The sequence below is a fragment of the Sabethes cyaneus genome, chromosome 3, assembly GCF_943734655.1.
Source record: "Sabethes cyaneus chromosome 3, idSabCyanKW18_F2, whole genome shotgun sequence".
Taxonomy (NCBI): domain Eukaryota; kingdom Metazoa; phylum Arthropoda; class Insecta; order Diptera; family Culicidae; genus Sabethes; species Sabethes cyaneus.
Genome location: NC_071355.1, coordinates 9,004,878 through 9,017,599, shown reverse-complemented (window position 1 = coordinate 9,017,599; position 12,722 = coordinate 9,004,878). Strand labels below are relative to the sequence as shown.

The 12,722-nt window shown below is 37.1% G+C and overlaps 1 protein-coding gene across 1 annotated transcript in view; it reads left to right on the top strand.

Annotated features, from left to right (window-relative positions):
* LOC128739256 (neural cell adhesion molecule 2) overlaps positions 1-12,722 on the top strand; it is a 148,829-nt gene that overhangs the window by 135,180 nt on the left and 927 nt on the right. Inside the window, exons 17-19 of the mRNA XM_053834733.1 lie at positions 105-189; positions 533-651; positions 6,253-6,507. Coding sequence (XP_053690708.1) covers positions 105-189; positions 533-651; positions 6,253-6,507 — 459 coding nt within the window. The remainder of the gene's footprint in view (positions 1-104; positions 190-532; positions 652-6,252; positions 6,508-12,722) is intronic.

The window sequence follows — 12,722 nt, the reverse complement described above, 5'->3', positions numbered from 1 at the left end:
TTCGTTTTCCTTTGAATCCGGCCAGCCTTCCGCTCTTTGAATAATATTAGATAATGCGATTTTCTGGCTGTCTGCTGAATGAGTTCCTTGTTCCACGTTCACAGATCACACCATTCAATCTCCAGGGAACGGCTCCCACTAGCTACCGTGTCAAAGCGCAGACACTGCCGGCGCCACTGCTGCGTACCGGTAAGTTTCATCTCATTTGTCACTCCATCAACAGCAGCTCCCCCGCTGGCCCGCAGGGGGATACACCGAAGGTGTATCATCGCCATCATCGTCATTCTTGTCACAACCGAGCACGTTCCGGCGTTTAGGTGCGGCTAAGCTGATTATGATTGCATTTGCTGGAGAATCCCCAGGGCTGGCAGGTTGGCAGGTTTGCTTCTGCTGCTGCTGCTGCTGCCCATCATTATTTATAAGACTCGTTGAAATTATTCAGTACCATCCTACCTATGAGGTCGCACACCGCTTGTTAATGGTATTTCGGTTTTTATTTCTTCTCGGGAAAACGCCTGCCGCATCACCCTAGCACCCTCGAAAGCGGTCCTCGTTCAGCTGACGCCACTGCTGGGAGCCCTCGTCGGAGCGGCCGTTACGCTGTTCCTTGTCGCCATCTGCATCATCATTTTCGTCAAGTTCAAAACGAAGGTGAGTTCTTTGCATTTTTTATGTAATTATGTTAACGTTTTAAAAATTATCGCATTGGAATCAGATCGCTTTGTATTTGTACTATCTTCTTGCTTTGATAAAATAACTGAAACTGAACTGAAACTGAACTAAAACTGAACTGAAACTGAACTGAAACTGAACTGAAACTGAACTGAAACTGAACTGAAACTGAACTGAAACTGAACTGAAACTGAACTGAAACTGAACTGAAACTGAACTGAAACTGAACTGAAACTGAACTGAAACTGAACTGAAACTGAACTGAAACTGAACTGAAACTGAACTGAAACTGAACTGAAACTGAACTGAAACTGAACTGAAACTGAACTGAAACTGATCTGAAACTGAACTGAAACTGAACTGAAACTGAACTGAAACTAAACTGAAACTGAACTGAAACTGAACTGAAACTGAACTGAAACTGAACTGAAACTGAACTGAAACTGAACTGAAACTGAACTGAAACTGAACTGAAACTGAACTGAAACTGAACTGAAACTGAACTGAAACTGAACTGAAACTGAACTGAAACTGAACTGAAACTGAACTGAAACTGAACTGAAACTGAACTGAAACTGAACTGAAACTGAACTGAAACTGAACTGAAACTGAACTGAAACTGAACTGAAACTGAACTGAAACTGAACTGAAACTAAACTGAAACTGAACTGAAACTGAACTGAAACTGAACTGAAACTGAACTGAAACTGAACTGAAACTGAACTGAAACTGAACTGAAACTGAACTAAAACTGAACTGAAACTGAACTGAAACTCAACTGAAACTGAACTGAAACTGAACTGAAACTGAACTGAAACTGAACTGAAACTGAACTGAAACTGAACTGAAACTGAACTGAAACTGAACTGAAACTGAACTGAAACTGAACTGAAACTGAATTGAAACTGAACTGAAACTGAACTGAAACTGAACTGAAACTGAACTGAAACTGAACTGAAACTGAACTGAAACTGAACTGAAACTGAACTGAAGCGGAACTGAAACTAAGCTGAAACTGAACTGAAACTGAACTGAAACTGAACTGAAACTGAACTGAAACTGAACTGAAACTGAACTGAAACTGAACTGAAACTGAACTGAAACTGAACTGAAACTGAACTGAAACTGAACTGAAACTGAACTGAAACTGAACTGAAACTGAACTGAAACTGAACTGAAACTGAACTGAAACTGAACTGAAACTGAACTGAAACTGAACTGAAACTGAACTGAAACTGAACTGAAACTGAACTGAAACTGAACTGAAACTGAACTGAAACTGAACTGAAACTGAACTGAAACTGAACTGAAACTGAACTGAAACTGAACTGAAACTGAACTGAAACTGAACTGAAACTGAACTGAAACTGAACTGCAACTGATCTAAAACTGAACTGAAACTGAACTGAAACTGAACTGAAACTGAACTTAAACTGAACTTAAACTGAACTTAAACTGAACTTAAACTGAACTTAAACTGAACTTAAACTGAACTGAAACTGAACTGAAACTGAACTTAAACTGAACTGAAACTGAACTGAAACTGAACTGAAACTGAACTGAAACTAAACTGAAACTGAACTAAAACTGAACTGAAACTGAACTGAAACTGAACTGAAACTTAACTAAAACTTAACTGAAACTTAACTGAAACTGAACTGAAACTGAACTGATACTGAACTGAAACTGAACTGAAACTGAACTGAAACTGAACTGAAACTGAACTGAAACTGAACTGAAACTGAACTGAAACTGAACTGAAACTGAACTGAAACTGAACTGAAACTGAACTGAAACTGAACTTAAACTGAACTTAAACTGAACTGAAACTGAACTTAAACTGAACTGAAACTGAACTGAAACTGAACTTAAACTGAACTGAAACTGAACTTAAACTGAACTGAAACTGAACTGAAACTGAACTGAAACTGAACTGAAACTGAACTGAAACTGAACTGAAACTGAACTGAAACTGAACTGAAACTGAACTGAAACTGAACTGAAACTGAACTGAAACTGAACTGAAACTGAACTGAAACTGAACTGAAACTGAACTGAAACTGAAGTGAAACTAAACTGAAACTGATTTCATACAGAACTGAAACTGAAGTGAAGCTGAATTGAAACTGAACTGAAACTGAAACTGAACTGAAACTGAACTGAAACTGAACTGAAACTGAACTGAAACTGAACTGAAACTGAACTGAAACTGAACTGAAACTGAACTGAAACTGAACTGAAACTGAACTGAAACTGAACTGAAACTGAACTGAAACTGAACTGAAACTGAACTGAAACTGAACTGAAACTGAACTGAAACTGAACTGAAACTGAACTGAAACTGAACTGAAACTGAACTGAAACTGAACTGAAACTGAACTGAAACTGAACTGAAACTGAACTGAAACTGAACTGAAACTGAACTGAAACTGAACTGAAACTGAACTGAAACTGAACTGAAACTGAACTGAAACTGAACTGAAACTGAACTGAAACTGAACTGAAACTGAACTGAAACTGAACTGAAACTGAACTGAAACTGAACTGAAACTGAACTGAAACTGAACTGAAACTGAACTGAAACTGAACTGAAACTGAACTGAAACTGAACTGAAACTGAACTGAAACTGAACTGAAACTGAACTGAAACTGAACTGAAACTGAACTGAAACTGAACTGAAACTGAACTGAAACTGAACTGAAACTGAACTGAAACTGAACTGAAACTGAACTGAAACTGAACTGAAACTGAACTGAAACTGAACTGAAACTGAACTGAAACTGAACTGAAACTGAACTGAAACTGAACTGAAACTGAACTGAAACTGAACTGAAACTGAACTGAAACTGAACTGAAACTGAACTGAAACTGAACTGAAAATGAACTGAAACTAAACTGAAACTAAACTGAAACTGAACTGAAACTGAACTGAAACTGAACTGAAACTGAACTGAAACTGAACTGAAACTGAACTGAAACTGAACTGAAACTGAACTGAAACTGATTTGAAACTGAACTGAAACTGAACTGAAACTGAACTGAAACTGAACTGAAACTGAACTGAAAATGAACTGAAACTAAACTGAAACTGAACTGAAACTAAACTGAAACTGAACTGAAACTGAACTGAAACTGAACTGAAACTGAACTGAAACTGAACTGAAACTGAACTGAAACTGAACTGAAACTGAACTGAAACTGAACTGAAAATGAACTGAAACTAAACTGAAACTGAACTGAAACTGAACTGAAACTGAACTGAAACTGAACGGAAACTGAACGGAAACTGAGCTGAAACTGAGCTGAAATTGAACTGAAACTGAACTGAAACTGAACTGAAACTGAACTGAAACTGAACTGAAACTGAACTGAAACTGAACGGAAACTGAACGGAAACTGAACTGAAACTGAACAGAAACTGAACTGAAACTGAACTGAACTGAAACTGAACTGAAACTGAGGTGAAACTAAAACTATACTTAAACTGAACTGAAGCACATCTAGAATTCAGAAATGTTTTTTTTTATTATTGACACACAGCTTAAGGTAAAAAATTACGATAATGAAATGCACTATGGTCCACAAGTCGATTTTAGACGGACTGAGTGATTGCGGCTAAACAACTTGTTTCAGCTCAATATAGTTTTCGGTAACTTTTCCACTGACAAAATGTTGCATTTTTTGAAGACGTGTTGTCCAACGTCCGGGTATTATCGTTACGTCAATTCAAGTTATGATTCGTTGAACAATATTTTTGACGTAGGATTACGTCTTACGACAAGGCTTGGTGGTAAAGTGAAAACTGATAAGGCTTTGAACGCGAATTTTTGACCGATTTTCAATATTTTTACAGCAATCTTCTCTTGGTAAATTTTTTTTTTCAAATAATTAGACAATGTCTAAGCAAAAATCCTTGCACAGTAGTTGGCCGGAATAAGCATTGCTAATTTTGACTTATTTTCGAACGGCTTAATACGTTAACGAATCAACGAAAATAAACGAAATTTAAAGAAAACTTTCGTTTAACTCCACTATAACTAATTTATAGTACAATTCAATAAAATTTTACTCTTTCTTATTGATAACTCCGTTTCCGAAACGTACCTTTAAGTGCAAAACAAACGGTACCATAATTCTACTAATTTCACTACGAACAGTAGGACAAAGGTGTTTGTCCTGAAAAAAACACGGATTTTGATAGTTGATAAAACCTTGTTACGAATTTTTGGCTTTCTTCTCGGTTTCCGGCAGCAAAATGGCTTGAATGTTCGGCAAGACAACACCTTTTGACAAAGGCAACCCCATTTGGAAGTTTGTTCAATTGTTTGTCGTTACGGATGGGCAGCTGCAAACGACATGGGATAATAGACCAACCTCGTGTTTAGTATTGACCATTATAATGAGGTCAAACATCTTTTAATTAATTTTTTATAACGGTTTATTTTACAATTGACGGTAGGAGAAAGTCATGAAACAAATGTGTTTATAGTACCCAAATCGAATGGGACATGCGACAGCTGACATGTTAGACCACCATAGTACCTCGACCTGACTTGCACAAATTGAAGACAAAAGTTGATTCTTTACAGGATATTTCATCCGTTTAGAGTGTTAGGATTGCGTCGAAGCTAGCAACTTCCCGAACAGTCACGCATTACTTGATTAAATATCACAAGTTGAAACGACAAATGACAAAACAGTGAAGTAAAATTAGCAAGTGCCATCGCCGAAACGGGGACAAACTAATCCAATTTATTATTATTGACTTGCAGAACCAAGCCGAGCCGAGCCGAGCAGATCGTTCGGAGCCGAGATGTGTAAGGCAAAGTGCAGTTGCCTTGCGAGTACTGGTACTCTACTCATACAAGAACTGGGTTCCGTAGCATAACTACCCTGACTGAAAGTACTGCAGGGTCGTAATTGTACAAGATCGGCGACAAACGGCAGCGAGCGGAGCGAGAACCAGCAAGCTCATTTGCTTTATTATTCCATTTTGTGCAAATTGCCATCTTCGACGACAAACTCTTTCTTTTCCTTTACTGTACCGTAGAGAAGAGAACAGAAGGACTTGATTCCTGTTTGTCAGTCCTAGCATGCTTTCAAACGTTTTCCACTCGATTGATGCACTTTCAAGATTAGCTGCTGCATGTTCAAAGATCGCTCGAGCGCACTGCTGCTGCTGCTGTACTGATTGAAGCGCTCCCTTTGTGACTTTGTGGGCGAAGAAGCTTTTAATTTTATAAATTTTCCCCTCCTAATTAGATTCCGTTTGGTTCGACCGCATTCAATGAAAACGTGAAGAAGCGAATGCCAACGGTCGGATTGCTCGATTTCGTTTGATGCTTTTTACTAAAGCGAACATAACGACAAAAAGATAACGACAAATGAAATGTCATCTCATTATATTAGCGCTAAAAGCGAGGGAATTTCTGATTCCAATGCGATGGCACTGCCACAGTGCTGCTGTTCAATGAAATTCAATACCACCCAACCAACACCGAACACCGAACGTATTCATCATCACTTCCGCTTGATTTTTGCACACTCACACACACACCCACACTCATATTTTTCGACAGAAAAAGCACCACCAGGCGGCGACGACCGAGCAGGACAAAGGCAGCGCCGAACCGCTCAGCCGGAACATCGGCAGCCATTCCAGCATCGACGATAAGAACCCGGATGTGATACCGCACGAGAACAGCGAAGACGACGAGGAGAAGCAGTTCGAGCGGCTGACGTTGGACACGGAGCGGCTCAAATTCACTCCGTCGCCGGCGGTGAACTTCTCGCCGACGCACCTGTCGCCCACGGGGAACGGTTTGAAGAAGCAGGTAAGAGCATTCATTAGCAATATTCTCTGACGGTATTATTTTTATTTTGATAACGTGCAATTTCACGCGAAGTCTTGTTAAAAAAAATCGACGAAAATTTGATTCTGATTTCCATTCAAATTTACTTGCGTTATTGATAGATAGTTGCATAAAGCTTCCACAGATAAGGACATTATATTTAAAAAATGACGTCTCTTAAAGTTAGTAGATCATAAGTTGCACCATTTGGTTAATTGATACTAATTAATGTTCTTAACGACGAATTTAACGCTCCATTGTTTCTTAACAAAAAACAGGTTGTTAAGTAGCTCGGTGTTAATATTTCAGGGAGTGAAAGAAGACCACATTTGCCGAAAAAAATCCTTCTACGCATATGGTCAAATCTGTATCATAACTGAGTTATTGAACAGTTTTAGGCGTTTTCATTACATTTCTCTCAAAAACTGAACTGTTCTACAATCCGTTCTTTAGCGTGAAACGGCTATCTCTTTTAGTTTCGCTGCAATTTAATTTTAAACGAATCGTGTTGAGTGTTAAACTAGTATCTGAAAACTGTACGAATTCATGCAGCACGCATAGCACACTAGGTCTCCGCGTGCGACGGCTAGACACGTTTTTAAGAATTGAGAGCTCGCCTCCACTTGATTACTTGCGTAATCCTGCAAAACTCAAACCGCTTAGGTTTATCCAAAGGCTGTAGTTTTTGAACCTGTTGTGTAGAAAGGATACTTTTTACCCGGGTCAGCACGCTCCACATCTTCCAGGGAGATACGGGTCTATGGCGCACCTAGGCTTATCGTTATCTTGGGATCATTTAGCACAATCCACAGAATTTGATGGTCAATCGCTGACACCACTTGCTGATGCTGCACTCGGATTTTTATTGAAAACAGCGTTCCTTCTCGGAAGCGAACTTGCATTAGCTAGTCGAAGGTCGGAAAATCTACAACCATACTCCTACTGGGCTACCGTTACTTAACAATTAGCAACGCCACAGCAAACATGAATCCGTCCGTGAGTTCTTCCGGAAAATACATTTTGATGCTGCAATCGTTGCCGGAAACGTCCTAGAGAGACCCGAGGAGCCTGTTTCGTTGATGTTTTCCATACGCGTTAGACCGTGTCCGTCGCACGCGGTGATCTAGTGTGCTATGCGTGACGTATTAACGTTGTGCAGTTTTCAGATACTAATTCAACACCCAAAACGATACGTTCAAAATTAAATTGCAACGAAACTAAAAGAGATAGACGTTTCACGTCAATGAACAAATTTTAAAACAGTACCAAAGCTAGGTACAACAACGAGCTTCTCTCGCTTTTTAGGAGAAATTTGATGAAAACACCTTGAATAACACTTATTTCAAAACCTTTTGCTCCTGTAAAGTTACTAAATAGGAAATTTACGAACAACTTTCGGTACAATTTTCTCAGCTTTCGAATAAAAGTAACAGAATAGAGCTGGCTAGGATAGTTTTTGTACTAGAGCTAATTTAGGGCACGCAGGATCGAAAACTGAAGATGTTTAATAACTCTGTAATGATTGGGATTTTTTTCGTCAATTGTTCTCTATAACATCCTGAAATAATTGCACCGAAATACCTAACACCCTGTACAATCAGTGATGCCAGATTTTTTCTGGACCTATGAAGTGCTCGTATCTACGGATTTTCATAAACTTCACGGAAACGGTTGAAAATTTCTTTCAGTTACAAAACTCACGCATACGCTACATATTAACAACGAACAAACGCGGTAAAGACAACGAAATTGCGATAAAAAAAGAAAAAGTAATAAAACGATGACAATAATACGATGAAAAGTTTACAAAAAGGTTACGATAAAAGTCAAAAATACGTCGGAAATAACAAGAAAATGCAATGTAAAAACACTAAAACAGCCACAAAAAGAACAAGAATATGACGAAAGCGTTGAGCGATGAAAACATAGTGAAAAAGTAACATTTTCGTTGTCTTAATAACCAACAGAATGATGAAAAATTGTAATAAAAATGTTATGAACGGCCAACAGAAAATGGCGAAACTACGACAAAACGATAAAAAGATGACAAAAACGAAGATAAGAAGAACAAAAGACGACAAAAAACGACAAAAAACAGCAACAAAACAGTGGACAAAAACGGCATAAGGTACGAACACAATTACAACAGGGAGATGACAAAAAGACAACGAACACAAAAAGATGACAACAAGAGGGCGATAAGACATTTAAAAGTGTCTAAAAGTCTAATAAAAACAAAGACAATGAAAACGACAAAATCGAACGAAAAAGCGACAAAAATGCCAAAATCAAACTTCTGAAAACGACGAACGTATGACGAAAATACGTTGAAATGATGGCGATAAAAATACGACCGAAATCTGGCATAGCGATGGCAAAAAGATAACGAAGAGGCATCGAAAAGACAACAATAAGATAACGAAATGACTATGAATAGATGTGGAAAAGGCAATGAAGAGACGATAAAAAAGATTATAAAACAAGGATAAAAAAAATTACAAAGCTTCAAAAAGGCGACAAAACACGCAAAAAGGTCGACGAAATGTTAGTGACTATACGAAAGACGGCGACAGAACGACGAAAAGACAAAAAAATGCTGTTTTTTGACAGCAATCACGACAGCGAAACGGTGACAATAAAAAACGGAAAACATGCCAAAACAGCAACAAAAATAACGACAAAATCGCCAAAACTGCACCGATAAAATCAACCAAAACAAGGAAATAAAAGTTCCCCGAAACACGACGGCCGAACAAGCGACGGAAATAACATTAAATTTGAACAAAACAAAAAACAAAAACAACAAAACAAAAAAACATAATAAAAAAGCGTTTAAAGAGCGACAAAAACACGACAAAACCAGCAAAAACGACGAAAAAATGACGAATATACGACAAAAGTCGACAATCTGACGTAAAAAAGCAGCCAAAACACGAATCCCACGAAAATAACCAACAGAAACAGAAAGCACAATGAACAACGGGGATCAATCCCGGTGTAGTGGTTAGCATCCATGCCTCTCACACCGAGGATCCGATTCAAATCTCAACCGCGCAGATGGCACGAGTGACCCAAGCTGTTAAATTGACTATAATCAAAACAAAACAAAAAGACGCTAAAAACGAATCATTTACAAAGCGTCAAAAGATGACAAAATACGCAAAAAGGATGACGAATATAGACAAAGAGAACGATGAAACGGTGATCAAACACAGACAAACAAACAGTACAACGAGAAAAGATGCCAAAATGGTGAGGAAAGAACAACAAAATCGACAAAATGACGATGTCAAAACAGCATCAAAAAAGAAGACAACAACGGCAAAAAAACCGTTGAAAAAAGCACCGAAAAATGCAAAAACGAAGTCAAAAATCGCCGGAGGTCGATTTTTGTTCTTTCACTATCTCTTTTCTGGAATTTTCTGCCGCGTTTCGACTTTTTTTGATTTTTTGGTTTCCTATTTTCGTCTTTTTACGTTTTTTCGTTTTTCGTTTTTCGTCTATTCAGTTCTTCCTCTTATTATGTGCTGCTTTTCTTCCTTTTCTGTCACTTCGTTTTTCCTTTCCGAGGGCTTTCTGTTATTCGTTATTTTCCTTTTTCTGTCCGGTTTTCCAGTTTTTCTGTTCTCGTTTCTCCATTTTCCTTTTCCTCCTTTTCTTTTGCTTCGAAGTTAGACACGAAGTTTTACTTGAGATTGAGACGACATATTGCGTCCTACTCACTCCCGCGTTTCATGTCTTTTCTGTTCGTTTTTTTCTCTTTTCCAGTCCGGTTTTTCCACTTCTTGTTCCATACCTTTGCATACATTCTTGGTTTTTTCTCTCATTTTTTCTCTTTTTCCTTCCGTTTTTTCTCTATCTCTCCCATTTTTTCTTTTTACTGCCACGTGCTTTCTATTTCATTGTACCGTTTCTCTTCATTTCCTGTCCCGTTTTCAGTCCAATTTTTTCTCTTGCTTTTTACAGATTTTTTCCTAGTTTTCTTCTCCGTTTTCCGTCTTTCCTATTTTCATTTCTAGGTTTCATTTTTTTTCTCCTTTTCTCGTTTGTCGTTCGTCTGTTTTTTCCTTTTTCAGATTCCACATTTTATCTTGTTTTCTGTCACGTTTATGCTATTTTGGTTTACTTCTTTCACTTTGCGCTCCAGTTTTCCTTTGTCTTTGTCTTTCTTTCCTTTTACTTTTTTTTGGTCCGTTATTCTTGTTTCCTTTTTTGGTACCATTTTCCCATCTCATTTTATCCCATCTTTCTTCTTTCATATCCCGTTTGACCTCGTTTCTTCTCTCGGATTTTTTCTTTCTCGCTATTCTTCTTTTTCTTGTTGGTTTCTTTTGTTTTCTGTTCCGTTTTTCCTTTCTTGCTTTATTTTTTATATAATTCTTTTCCGTTATCCCGCCCTTTTTATCACGTTTTTTTTTTCTTTTTTGTGATGCCTTCCTTGTCTTATTTTCTCTCCTTTGTTCTTTTTCTGCCTGTTTTATGTACTGTTTTCACTACCTCTTCTTTTCCTGTCCCGTTTTTCGCCCTTTAACATCTTGGTTTTCCACTTTTTTTCTGTTTTATGTTCCGTTTTTCGTCCTTTTCTTTCGTTTTTATTCATTTTCAGGTCAGTTTTTCCTCTTTTCTAGTCTCCTTTTTAGTTTTTCCTCCTTATCTTCGTTTTCTCTATTGTTTTCCCTTCTTTTCTCGGCCGTTTTTCCTCTTTTACTATCCAGTATCTTCCCTTTTACCTCATTTCCTTTATGTTCCGTTTCCTTCTTTTTCACTGTTTTCCCTCCCATTCTAACTTGGATTGGACTAGACTTAAAATTGGACTTGAAATCAGTGGTTTGAGTTTAACTTAGGCTTGGAACTAAACTTAATTTTTTTATTTTTAACTGAGCTCGGCACTATGGACCAGAAATTAAAATTTCGGGACAAAAATATTTGCGGTTAAACAGCATGTCTCAGCTCAATGTGGTCTTCAGCAACTTTTTGAATAAAAAACTGATGCATATTTTGAAGGGGTCGTCCAATATTTAAACGTTACTTAAACAACAATTTAAGTAATAACTTTTTGAGTAAACTTTTTTCACCTTTTTGGTTTCAAAATATTAAAGATAAACTAATTTCAAGTAATTTTTGTGAAGATATCAAACTTCTACCTTTTACCCATTTTCAGCAAAAGACCTTTGTTTATAAACGACCCATCAAATCACATTTCTTCTTGTAACTTGCTTATTTCAACAGACAGATTATTGTGATGTTTTAGAAAATATTTTGCACATAAAAGAGGAATATTTGTGCTGAAGACTGTTTTGCTTTATATGCATTAATTAATTAGATATAAATGATTTTGGGTTAAAAACCGTCTGATGAAAAATCCGAATATCTTAGCCATCTGCAAGTATCTGCAATTAGTTTGCATACCAATTTGTAGCGAATTATTAAAGCTATCTGCCCAAATGTGTATTTCAGAAAATACCTGGGAATACCATGGCTGGGAATAGTGCGGATTTTTTTTCATACATTTTATAACTTAATAAATAGGCGTCCTAGCGTCAAACAGTCTTCACAGAAAATATGTATTTCAACATACTAAATAACTTTGTAGAACATTTGTAAGCAATAAAATAATCGTGTGCAAAGTTATTGAGTGTAATTGATTTTTAAATGCTCATTTTTAACACATCATTATATTTCGTAACCGGTAAGGGATAGATAGTTACTTTATTCAGCAAAGTTGCTTATTTTAGTATTTTCTGCAACTTTTGGAGAAAAAAACTTTTTTTTTTTAAATTATTTAAGAAAACAAAAGTTTGTATCACCCTAATAGGTGAATTCATGGTCACCCTAATAGTGCAGGATGCGCTTTATTTTATTATTTTACTTCTCCGAAGACACCACCCTTGAAAAAATACACATTTTTCATCAAACGGTTTGTAGCCTAAAAACAGTTATATCTTATTAATTAATGCAGAAAAAGCGAAACAATCTCCAGCAAAAATATTTCTCTTTAATGTGTAAAATGTTGTCTAGAACATCACATTGAGCTGTCTGTTGAAATAAACATGTTACAAGAAGAAATGTGATTTGAGGGGTCGTTTATAAAAAAAGGTCTATTGCTGAAAATGGGTAAAAGGTAGAAGTTTGATATCTTCAGAAAAAATACTTGAAATTGGTTTATCTTTAATACTCTGAAACCAAAAAGGTGAAAA